The sequence below is a fragment of the Colobus angolensis genome, unplaced genomic scaffold (assembly GCF_000951035.1).
Source record: "Colobus angolensis palliatus isolate OR3802 unplaced genomic scaffold, Cang.pa_1.0 Scaffold25, whole genome shotgun sequence".
NCBI lineage: Eukaryota > Metazoa > Chordata > Mammalia > Primates > Cercopithecidae > Colobus > Colobus angolensis.
Genome location: NW_012115710.1, coordinates 3110184 through 3122603, shown reverse-complemented (window position 1 = coordinate 3122603; position 12420 = coordinate 3110184). Strand labels below are relative to the sequence as shown.

At 57.3% G+C, this 12420-nt stretch overlaps 1 protein-coding gene and 1 long non-coding RNA gene across 2 annotated transcripts in view; one reads left to right on the top strand and one right to left on the bottom strand.

Annotated features, from left to right (window-relative positions):
• The first annotated feature begins 2102 nt into the window (after positions 1 to 2102).
• ACPT (acid phosphatase, testicular) lies at positions 2103 to 7166 on the top strand. The gene is made up of 11 exons (XM_011946297.1): positions 2103 to 2213; positions 2282 to 2386; positions 2462 to 2548; positions 3345 to 3491; positions 3755 to 3853; positions 3927 to 4022; positions 5315 to 5447; positions 5519 to 5601; positions 6399 to 6523; positions 6728 to 6906; positions 6985 to 7166. The coding sequence occupies exons 1-11, from the start codon at positions 2103 to 2105 to the stop codon at positions 7098 to 7100; spliced, it is 1281 nt and encodes a 426-aa protein (XP_011801687.1). The 3' UTR covers positions 7101 to 7166.
• A 2446-nt stretch (positions 7167 to 9612) lies between these two features.
• Positions 9613 to 12420, bottom strand: part of LOC105514725 — a 7481-nt gene continuing 4673 nt past the window's right edge. Inside the window, exons 3-4 of the long non-coding RNA XR_001002217.1 lie at positions 11209 to 11272; positions 9613 to 10874 (exon numbers count right to left, since the gene is read on the bottom strand). This is a non-coding gene — a long non-coding RNA (uncharacterized LOC105514725). The remainder of the gene's footprint in view (positions 10875 to 11208; positions 11273 to 12420) is intronic.

The following is a 12420-nucleotide window of genomic DNA, read 5'->3' as shown; positions in this document are numbered from 1 at the left end:
ACAGGATTACAGGTGTCAGCCACCATGCCTGGCGCAGTTATATTGATTGCAGACTTCTGACCTCCCGAACTGTAATGGATAAGTGTGTGTCGCTTTAAGCCACTGAGTGGTAACCTGTCACAGCAGCCAATACATCAGCAGATATTAAAGTGCTGACGTCTCCAGGGCCTAGAACATGGCTTCTAGTTTCTTAATTTTGCTTCAGGGTTTTTTTTTTTTTTTCTCTTTTCTATTTTTTTTAGAGACAGGGTCTTACTCTGTTGTCCAGGCTGTAGTGCAAAGGTATGATTATAGCTCACTGAAGCCTCAAATTCCTGGACTCACATGATCCTCCCATCTCAGTCTCTTGAGTAGTTGGGACTACAGGCACACGCCACCATACCATGCCTGGCTAATTTTTGTTTATTTTTTATAGAGATGGAGTCAGGGTGGGGGACGGGGTCTCTCCATGTTGGTCAGGCTGGTCTTGAACTCTTGGCCTCGAGCAATCCTCCCACCTTGGCCTCCCAAAGTTCTGGGATTACAGGTGTGAGCTGCCAGCTCCTGGTCTGGCTTAAGCCTCCAGCTCTTCTACTTCTTTATTCCAGGGCCTCTATCGTATTTCAAGTACGGGGAGAGGGAGAGATTCACAAAACTTTTGTAACTGGTGCAGGAGCTCACACCTGTAATCCCAGCACTTTGAGAGGCTAAGGTGAGAGAACTGCTTGAGCCCAGGAGTTTAAGACCAGTCTGGGCAATACAGCAAAACTCTGTCTCAAAAAAAAAAAAAAAAAAAACAGGACAGGACTGGAGGCTGACTGTGCACAGTGAGGCAGGAGAGCCAGCCAGCCCCAGATGGTGCTGAGAATTGTAGATTTTATCAGCATTGTGGGATGGTAAGGCCGCCTGAGCAGCAGACGATTGCCACTGAAAGATGACTTGCTGGCTGGGCATGGTGGCTCACACCTGTAATCCCAGCACTTTGGGAAGCCGAGGCGAGTGGATCACCTGAGGTCAGGAATTCGAGACCAGCCTGCTCAACATGGTGAAAACCCATCTCCACTAAAACAAAAACAAAAACAAAAATTAGCTGGCCATGGTGGCACATGCCTGTAATTCCAGCTACTGGGGGGGGGCTGAGGCAGGAGGATCTCTTGAACCTGGGAGGTGGAGGTTGCAGCGAGCTGAGATCGTGTCACTGCACTCCAGCCTGGGCAACAGAGTAAGACTACGTCTCAAAAAAAATAAAAAAAAAATAAAAAGAAAGAAAAGAGAAAGAAAGAAAGATGACTTGTTATACTCACAGTTTCTCCAGAGGAGGGAGCACGCCACGGGGGCCACACGGGGAGGCACTAGGGGTGCCCGGGAGACAGAACTGAAGCAAGCAGCTTCTTTGTGTTTTCTGTGGGATAAGGTAGGGTAAAGCGTGGCTGGTTGAGCCACTTCAGCAGGCTCTGGGGCACAGGGGCTGTCCTCAGTTGTCCAGTACCCTGCCCCAGGTGATCAGGGCAGGTGGATGGTGGCCCGGGTGGTTGGGGTGTGGGCTCTGGGTTGGCTGGTTTGTACAGAAGAGGCACGCGCCTGGGCCAGTCCGTGACGATTTCCAGGAACTGGTAACCCGGGGAGGGGCGGTCCTTCTAATGGAGAGCAAGGCCCCTGGTGTCAAAGCATCAAAGCACAGAAAATCAAGCACATGGTTACTACCGTCGACCTCTCTGACTCAGGGGGTCAAGGCTGTGGCTGAGATGAACAATGCGGGGTGAGGAGGGTCTCTTTCCAAGTCTGCATCCAGGTTAAAGGCACCTGGGTTCAAATCACAGCTTTGTCTGAGAAACCTCAGTGTTTTCTCGGGGAAGTTACAGAACCCTTCTGTGCCTCAGTTTCCCCATCGGCACAATGGGGATGATGACAAGCACATCAAGCGTCTGCTGGGGCAGCAGTGAAGATGAAACGAAGATGAAACGGGTTAATCAAAGACTGGCAGAGGCGCTGGGGGATGGGATCTGTGGCCCCTGGGGAAGCGTGCCAGGGCCTGCTATAATGGGGGTGCTGAGTGCAGGGCTGGGACAGGCAGGACTGCGGCCCAGACAGTGGGCTGAGCTCAGCGTCTGGGCTGGGTGGAAATGGCCGGGCTGGGGTTTTGGGGCCACCCTGCTGGACCTCTCCTGCTCCTGCTGCTGCTGCTGCTGCCACCCCGGGCCCTGCCAGAAGGACCTCTGGTGTTCGTGGCTCTGGTGAGGCGCCCCCGCCCCCGCCTGCCCTCAGCTCCCCCAGGGCTAGCCCTGACCAGTCCTGTGTCCAGGTATTCCGCCACGGCGACCGGGCCCCGCTGGCCTCCTACCCCACGGACCCACACAAGCAGGTGGCCTCCACCCTGTGGCCACGAGGCCTGGGCCAGCTGACCAGGGTGAGAAGCAGGTGGGAGGTGAGGGCAAGGGTGGGAGGGCTGGAGAGGGGTAGACTAAGACTGCTCTGTCCCCAGGAGGGGGTCCGCCAGCAGCTGGAGCTGGGCCGCTTCCTGAGGAGCCGCTATGAGGCCTTCCTGAGTCCTGAGTACCGGCGGGAGGAGGTACTGCCATAGTGACCCCCACCTGGTCCCCTGACCTTCCACCTTTGACCTCCACTGACTACAACACTCTCTTTGGGCCTCCACCTCTGGCCTTTGACCTCCATCAACCCGACTTGCCCTCTACCTCTAATCTCTGACCCCCCCGTACACTGACTAACCCACACTGACTTCTGACTCCATCCCAACCTGTCACATCTCGACCTCTGACCTCCATCAACTCTGACTTTATTATTTGGCCTCTATCTCTGTTTTCTAGTCCCGTTGACTCCAATCAGACCTCTGGCCTCTGACGTTTGACCCCAAACTTGATTTCGATCTTTGACCCTAATTGACGTAACTTGCCCTCCTGACCTCTAACCTTTAACCTCTACGCTTTGTCAATTCTGACCTACCTCTTTTGTCTCCTCCTATGTCTTCTGACATCCCCCAGTTACAGACAGTCCTCCTGACCTCTGATGAACACGTATTGAACTCTGACACCAAGCCTCCACGCTGCCCTCCTAAACTTGACCTCTAACCTCCAGCCTCCACCGATTCTGATCTTCCTTTTTGACCCTCATTGACTCAACTGACCCCCTAAATCCAACATAGCTGTCCAGTTTAGGACGTCCAGCCCAACTGCTCCTGACATTAGCCTCTGGACCCTTGATCCCAACTTCCAACATTGAAGGCCACATGATTCTCAGTGTCTGACCCCTACTCCAAACTGAATCTGAGGCTGCTGTGATTTGCCACCACCGCTGACCTCTGACCCCAACCACGACCCCCCGCCTGCCCTCTCTCCACCCCGCTCCAGGTGTACATCCGCAGCACGGACTTTGACCGCACACTGGAGAGCGCGCAGGCCAACCTTGCCGGGCTGTTTCCCGAGGCTGCTCCAGGGAGCCCCGAGGCCCACTGGAGGCCGATCCCAGTGCACACGGTGCCCGTGGCTGAGGACAAGGTCAGGGCGCTGGACCCAGGTGTGGTGAGGGAGGGAGCGGGTGGAGACAGAGGCGGCTCTGGGTCTAGCCACCTGAGCTAGCTCTGAGAAGCAAGGCTGTCCTCGAGCCGGTCTGGCCAGACCAGGGTGAGCCCGGGCCCACGCTGCTCTTCTGGATCTGGGAGAAACTGCGACAGATGCAGGGGCAGAGAGTCCGGGTTCCCCCAACCCGCTGTGAGACCCAAGGCACGTGGCTGTCCTCTCTGAGCCTCAGTTCTCCCCAGCTGCTAAGGTTCCCCATGCGCAGCTGTCCCAGATACCACGAGCTGCTGCGGGAGGCCACCGAGGCCACCGAGTACCAGGAAGCCCTGGAGGGCTGGACGGTGAGCAGGGCGGTGGCGGGGTGGGGCGAGGCGCAGGGGACCGGCCAGGGCTCACCCAGCCCCGCGCATCCAGGGCTTCCTGACTCGCCTGGAGAACTTCACGGGGCTGTCGCTGGTTGGAGAGCCGCTGCGCAGGGCATGGAAGGTTCTGGACACACTCATGTGCCAGGTGAGCCCCGCCCCTTCCCAGCCAAGGGTTTAAGGACAACTGTTCCCCATCCCAGCTTGCTACTCACTAGCCCTGTTCCCTCATGCATTTAGTTAACTCTCTGTGCCTCAGTTTTCCCATCTGCACAGTGGGGATGGCAACACCGGTATCAACACCTCCCCAGGACTCTGTGAGGATTCAGATGGTTAAATGCCTGGCACACGGTGAAGGCCTCGCCAGGGTTTGCGGCTACACATCTGGCAATTCCTCCCCACAGTCCTGTAATCAGAAAACCCAAAACCTGGGCGGCGGGAGCTGACCTGAAATAGACAGGGTCTCGCTGTCACCCAGGCTGGAGTGCATTATCATAACTCACTGCAGCCTCCATCTCCCTGGCTATAGGAATCCTCCTGCCTCAGCCTTCCAAGTAGCTGAGGCAGGTGCACACCACCATGCCTGGCTAATTTAAAAAAAAAAAAAAAAAAAGTTTTTTTTTTTTTTTTTGCAGAGATGGGGTCTATGTTGCCCAGGAACTCCTGGGCTCAAACAATCCTTTTGCCTCCCCAAGCGCTGGGATTACAGGCGCAAGCCACCACACCTAGCTAGTACTCTTGCTAGTCTTTGCTTGCTCCAGCTCACGGAATGTTCCAAATCACAGGGTGGGAGCAGCGATGTGTGTGACTAAGGGGGCTGCCCCAGCCCTTGCTATGTGTGTTCCCTGCTGTGTGGTGTCAGCACCATCAGATCTTTCTGAAGTCCAGAATGTCTGAGCTGTGAAACCCCCTCTGGTCCCAGGTGTTTCAGATAAAGCCTTCTGGGCTGTGGAATGACAATGTCTATTGTTAATTAATGATCGCTGTTGACGGGACGCAGTGGCTCACGCCTGTAATCCCACCACTTTGGGAGGCCGAGGCGGGTGGATCACCTGAGGTCAGGAGTTCGAGACCAGCCTGGCCAACGTGGTAAAACCCCATCTCTACTAAAAATACAAAAATTAGCTGGGCATGGTGGCACACACTTGTAATCACAGCTACTCGCGAGGCTGAGGCAGGAGAATCACTTGAACCCGGGAGGCAAGGATTGCAGTGAGCCGAGATCGTGCCACTGTACTCCAGCCTGGGTGATGGAGCAAGGCTCCGTCTCAAAAAAAAAAAAAAACCACACTGCTGTCCACATTCATGATTTCCCAGCCTGATCCAGATCCAGCCCATGGGGGACTCAAAAGAGCCGGGGGCAGCACAGGCCTGCGGGGCCAGAGGCAAACTCAAGGGCTCAGGATGGTCCGTCAGTCTTCTCTTCCCGTCTCCCCACAGCAAGCCCATGGTCTTCCACTACCAGCCTGGGCCTCTCCAGATGTCCTGCGGACCCTTGCCCAGATCTCAGCTTTGGATATTGGAGCCCACGTGGGCCCACCCCGGGCAGCAGAGAAGGCCCAGTTGACAGGGGGTGAGGTGTTGGGCCGGGAGGCTGGGGTGCCTCCCTCTGGGAGATTCTAAGCACTTTTTTCCCATCCTCAGGGATCCTGCTGAATGCTATCCTTGCAAACTTCTCCCGGGTCCAGCGCCTGGGGCTGCCCCTCAAGATGGTCATGTACTCAGCTGTGAGTCCTTGGGAAGCAGTGCCATATGACACTGAGGCACAGGGATGAGGGTGACAGCGATCTGGGTGAGGAAGAGCCTGCGGTCCCAATGGACCCCAGTCCATTGCCTTGGGTAGCCTGTATCTCCAAAGCCTGTATACTCTTGGGCTATATTAGTCTGGAAAGAGGGAGGTGATGGTGTTACGGGAGGAAGAATTTATGAATTAAAGATAATTCCTTGTTTTCATTAAGAAAACATTGGCCGGGCGCGGTGGCTCAAGCCTGTAATCCCAGCACTTTGGGAGGCCGAGACGGGCCGATCATGAGGTCAGGAGATCGAGACCATCCTGGCTAACATGGTGAAACCTCGTCTCTACTAAAAAATACAAAAAACTAGCTGGGCAAGGTGGCGGGCACCTGTAGTCCTAGCTACTCGGGAGGCTGAGGCAGGAGAATGGCGTGAACCCGGGAGGCGGAGCTTGTAGTGAGCTGAGATCCGGCCACTGCACTCCAGCCTGGGCGACAGAGCGAGACTCCGTCTCAAAAAAAAAAAAAAGAAAATATTGAACTAAGCAGTCTGTCCTTCCAGAGGAGACAGGCTGCTTAGCCCAATCATATTTTGCACCTATTTGAACAATCTTTATTAAATGGCTGCCTGTAACTGTTGGTACTGCCTTCAGGGTGAGAGGGAGGGAGGAGCAAGTTTGGGGGGTTGGTTCCAAGAAGCCTGGGGGACATCTGGATGCACAAGTCTAGTGTTCAGGAGAAAGGAGGCCTCCAGAGAGAAGTGTCATCTCACCCCTCGGGTCCACCTGCAGCATGACAGCACCCTGCTGGCCCTCCAGGGGGCCCTGGGCCTCTATGATGGACACACCCCGCCATATGCTGCCTGCCTCGGCTTTGAGTTCCGGAGGCACCTGAGGGATCCTGACAAAGATGGAGGGTGAGGATGGGATGGTGCCCAGGGAGATGGGCGGGACAGAACTCTCAAAGCAAGGTGTGATGTGCTAGGCAGAAGGCATGGCGGGGCAGGGAACTGCATGGGATGGTGCTGGGAGGATAACAGGTGGGAGTCAGGAGCCGGTTTCTCCAGGTTTTAAGATCAATGACGAGAGGAAGGAGGTGCCACTGTGTCCTCTCTCTCCAGGAATGTCACCATCTCCCTCTTCTACCGCAATGACTCCACTCACCTGCCCCTGCCTCTCAGTCTCCCCGGGTGCCCGGACCCCTGTCCACTACGCCGCTTCTACCAGCTGACTGCTTCAGCCCGGCCTCCGGCCCATGGGGTCTCCTGCCATGGCCCCTATGAGGCTGCCATCCCCCCAGGTGACAGTCCTCTGTGCTGGGGTGGGACTGGAGGGTTCCAAGCCCTGAAACTCACCCCCCCGCATGTTCTCCCTGCAGCTCCAGTGGTGCCCCTGCTGGCCGGAGCTGTAGCTGTGTTGGTGGCACTCAGCTTGGGGCTGGGCCTGCTGGCCTGGAGACCAGGGTGCCTGCGGGCCTTGGGGGGCCCCGTGTGAGCCAGAAACCAGGGTTTCCCTACCCCCAGCTGACACTGGACCCCAACACGTATGCTCACTAGCTGCTCTGGCTTCCGTGACTTACTGTGCGCCTATGTGCGTGGGGAACGAGGGCTGGGTGGTCTCTGGCCTGGAAACCAGTTTGTGTGTGCTTATATGCACGTCTGTGACAGTGGCATGAGTGTGCATGCATGCATGTCACGTGTGACCACTTTTTGCGCTTATGCGCGTGCACAGGTAGTCTGTACGTACTTGCTGATAGAAACGTGTCTGTGGCACACATTCAAGCACAAACGTGCCCATGTCTGAACAAGCAGGCGCCTGCATGGCACTTTTTTTGGTAGGGGCAGGGTCTTACTTTGTGGCCCAGGCTGGAGTAGTGCCATGAGCATAGCTCACTGCAGCTTTGAACTCCCATCTCAGCTTCTACAGGCGTGCACCATGCCTGGTTTTGTTTTCTTGGTATGTTGGCCAGGCTGGTCTCAAATTCCTGGCCTCAAGCAATCCTCCTGCCCTGGCCTCCCAAAGCACTGGGATTATAGTTGTGAGCCACCACACCCAGCTGGCATGTTTATGCACGTTTCTATGCAAGCATTGGAAGCATGTGGGCTGGCTGAGGACCTAGTGGACCCTGTATGTACCTCCACATGCAGCTTGTGTGACACGAGCTTGCTCAGTGAGCCTCCATGTGGGCCATGTGCTCTGTGGAGACCAGGCTCACAGGAGCTGGACCCTCAAGTCTGGTTTTCTAGTGACCCACACCAGCTCACAAACCAACCATGAACTCGGGTGGGGTCAGGGGGATCCGGCAGCAGAGACCTCAGAAAGGTGCATGATTCAAAGCCTGGTTTCCGAGGCTGTGTGCCTCTGGGCAAGTAATAGGCCCTTCTGTGTTTCACTTGGCAGAACCACAACTCTAACCCAGCAGACTCCTCAACTCCCAGACTTCCTTCCTGGGGGCGGCAGCGCAGGGAAAGACGACGGTGCTCTCTGGGTTGCGCACTGCAATGCTGCAAGCGATGTGGAGGCGCTGGCCAATACAGTAGTCACGACCACACATGGCTATTTAAATCGAGGTTAAATAAAACAGTGTTGGGGTCCCAACCATCGCACGGGCCATGCATCCACCACTCAAACACTTACCACATGCTGATGAGAGCTACTCCGCCCCCACTCATGCAGCAGCAGGCGCTGTGGAGCACCTGCATGGCTGCCGTTTGAGTCCCTGGCCCAAGGGGAGGCTGCCTCTTAGTGTGGCCTAGCGCAGAGCACCAGTCCCTCCCAGGCCTTGTCCCACACCCACGGTTGTGTGGCAGCGTCTAACCAGAGCACTCGTGGGGAGCCTGGGTGCAGTGGACACTTGGTAACAGCCACTTGGCCCCCATTACATGGAGCAGTTGGAGCAAAGTTCAAAGCCACTCCCAGTGACCAGAACCCAAAAAAGGAACAGAGTCCAGAAACGCCAGTGAGTGGAAGCTGGGACAACCCCTCCCCCACACCAGGGCCACCTGCATACCGCCCCAGCCCATTTCTTCCCAGGGTCCTGAGGGCAGCCTCTCATGCAGACTCATCCCCGGGGAGTCCCCAGACCTGCCTCACTGCCCTTCCCGGCATTCCCTAGAGGTATTGGGTGGTCATGGGGCACCCCAAATGGATGCCAGGAGCCACGACCCTGGGAAGGCTGAGGAATGAATGCCCCTCATACTTTCTGGCCCTGGGAGGGAGCCTGGCTGCTTCCTTGCAGGTTCATGGAGACCCCAAGTGCCAGGTGGGGTTACCTGTGGCTGTGACCAACTCTCACCTGGTGGTGACAGCCCACCCTTTCCCAGCAGCCTGCTGGAAGGGCCTGTGCAGAGCCGGGACCTGCTAGTGGGCAGAGGCCTGGGTGGATCCCCCTGGACCCAGCTCAGCAGCTGAGCCCACAGAGGGCTAAGCGGTGTGTCCGTGGTTTAACAGGGGCCCCTGTGCCCAAGACCTCAGCTGTGAAGCCAGAACCGCCAGGGCTCAGGGAATCCTCACAGAGCTGTCACCTGTGATCCTGGCCCCAATACACCCTAAACCCAGACCCAGAACTCAGACCAGACAGAAGCCACACACAGCAAAACCAGACCCATCAAAAGGGACTGGCTGATCACAGCCACAGCCAATGCATACTTTCAGAGAGAAGGCATAGCAACAGAGGTCTTAAGAGAAAACCCATGACAGGCCTGGCGTGGTGGTGGCAACTCACATCTGTAATCTGAGCACTCTGGGAGGCCGAGGCGGGTGGATCACCTGAGGTCAAAAGTTCGAGACCAGCATGGCCAACATGGTGAAACCTCATCTCTACTGAAAATACAGAGCCAGGCGTGGTGGCAGGCGCCTGTAATCCCAGCTACTTGGGAGGCTGAGGCAGGAGAATCACCTGGACCCAGGAGGTGGAGGTTGCAGTGAGCCAAGATGGCGCCACTGTACTGCAGCCTGGGCATCAAGAGCGAAAACCATCTCAAAAAAACAACAAACCAATCCTTACAAACACTAAGTAAAAGCTTCAAGATGCTTTTATGTCATGGGTATGGGGTCTCCCTGCTTGGCCTGCAGTGCTTTGGGGCTCCATGTGGCAGAAGGGTGGACACCCATGGTACCCACCTACCCCGCTACCCGGACAGAAATGTAATATGGCACCCAATGCCGGGGGGAATCACTCCCCCTAGGGACTCATGGTAAGTGTCCACTCACGCAGCCTGCTCCCCTCATGACGTCTGGCCAGTGACACCCACGGGGGAGAGGTTGGGGGCAGACACCCCTCTCTTCCGGAGCCCTTGAACACACTGTCAGGGTGTGGCTAGCTCGAGGGATGCTGAATGGCTCCACGGGGAGGGTAGTGCCCAAGGCTTTTTGCCTCCCCTACCATGTCCCGCAATTCCTGACTGCAGCTCAAACCAGGAGCAGCTCCCCCAGGATTCTGGCCTGCTTCACCCCTGGAGCACCAGGCCAGGCGGTATCTGTCCTCGGGAGCCAGGCCCAGGTCTCATGGTGGCATATGGGCAGCTCCTCCCCACAGGCCTGCTCAGAACAGGGGAGCAGGCTGGCTCCTCCCCTAGCCTGCAGGAAGCCCTTGGTAGCCCACTTATCCACCTTCTCCTGGGTGTGCGGCTCAGCAGCCAGGTCCTTGTGCACTGGGCTGGGTCCTGGCGTGAGCCTGGCAGCCTCTGGCACCATGGACAGCAGCCTGCTGTCAGCAATGGCCTGGATGTCCAGGACGGCCTACGACAGCGTCATGCCCTTGACCAGCTGGCGCTGGTACAGGCCCTGGGTAACGTAACATACATGTCCTTGGGCGTCACTGGCTCAGGGGCAGACGAGGTTGAAGAGGAAGCTGGATACCCCTCTCCATGGTGGGCCAGGGCTGGAAGGGCGGCTCAGTGGCCTCGAAGTGCTGGGAGGACTCCCAGCTGGCACCAGGCCACCAGCAGCCAGGTGGGCAATGCTGCGCTGCTGTTGCCCTCAGGGCCTTGCAGTGGTAGCTGAAGATGGCACCCTGTCAGGTTGGATCAGGTCGCCCAGCAGAGCAGCAGTTCTCGAGAGATGAGGCACAAGGCAGGGGCCCGGCCGTACACCTGCAGGGCCCAGGAGAGCTTGTTGCGGTTCTTGCCCGAAGCGCCGAGATACCCAGCTCAGTGTCCCTGTAGCAGGAGCGGAACCAGCTCTGGCCCAGGTGGGTGGGTGCAGCACTTTCCCAGCCATGGCTGCAGCCACGCCTAGGCAGTAAACAGCAGAGAGCCTGGAGGGACGCTGTCAGGGGAAGGACACAGAAAAGGTCCTGAATGGGGGAAATGGCCACACCCCCACCCATCACCTCCTAGAGTGGGGCCCCTCAGACCCCCGGGTGTCAAAGGTCCCGGGGTGCACCGTGTCCTCAGGGGCAGTCGGAGCCCAGTGCTGGACATCATGGGGTCCCCAAGTGCAGCCCTTTCAAGCCCTGACACTGGACATCTTGCTGCAACCCAGTCCCAGCCCCCATCCCGCCTCTGCCCGCCAACAGGGTTACTAAGGTTAACGAGCCCAGTGCCTATGGCAGCGACTGGCTTGGCACTTGCAGGGCACCTGTCTACGTCCACCTTCTCACCATCACCATGAGTCACGGGCAGCCTCCTCTGTTCTTACCAAGCGATGGTCAGGCCCTTCAGCACCTGGAGGCAGGAGGGCACAGGGGAGGGAAGGTCAGCAGGGTGCAGGGCAGCCCAGACACCCCATCAGCCCTCCCCAGAGCCAGGGCCCCTCAGACCCCCGGGTGTCAAAGGTCCGGGGGGGCACTGTGTCCTCAGAGGTGGTCGGAGCCCAGTGCTGGTCATCACGGCGCCCTCACACCCTCCTGACGCGGGTCCCAGGGCCACCTATTGTCCCAAGGGGGACATCACAGAAGGGTGCTGAGAGATCGGGCAACAAACTGAGTGACACTTGGTCCCTGGGGATGCCAGGCCGCCCCCTCCCCCATCCAGCTCAGTCTGGGTGTGGCTCCTTGTATAGTCTAGGTCCACTGACCTCACCCCCACCACAGTGGTGTTTCTCTGGAAAACGGCCCATCTGTGGGGTTCAGTGAGAGGACGGGACCAAACCCTTCTGCCTGGACCTCCCGTGCCCTAATGGGATACCCCTCAATCGCCTCTGCCTGCGTCTCAGGTCTGCTGCCCCAACCCAGCTCTTCCAAGCTGCTCTGACTTCACCAGAACCTTCTGTGACATGGGGAAGGGGCAGCTGCCTCCCATTGGGACCCTGGCAGGGTAAGTTCAGTTTATTCTCTGCAAAAGCATTAACACTGCGGGCACTTTCAGTGTGAGCTGCTGTTTAACCACCACAGAAACACCAAAAGCTCCATTTTGCATAGAAATGTGCTTTGTCCAAAGAGGGGGCCCTTGTTTAAACCAACCAAGCAAAATTAAAAACCCAGCTCCCAGCCACAAACTAGCCACATTCCAGGTGTCCAAGAGCCACCTGTGGCCAGTGGCTGCCACGCGGGACAAGGCGAGGAACATTTCTATCTGGATGGTCGTAGAATCCAGACGCTGCATGTCCCTTCTGTCTTCCCTGTCCCGCACCAGCTGTCTTCTCACCTCTCACACATCCCTACCAACTGGCACCGACCCCACTCCTTCCGTCCCCGGGAATCCCCTCTGAGCCAGCCATGACAAACGCTCAGCTCCATTCACTCCCCACAGAGGCTCTTGGATTAAGAGCACAGGACCCTTGGCCGGGCGCGGTGGCTCACGCCTGTAATCCCAGCACTTTGGGAGGCCGAGACGGGCGGATCACGAGGTCAGGAGATCGAGACCATCCTGGC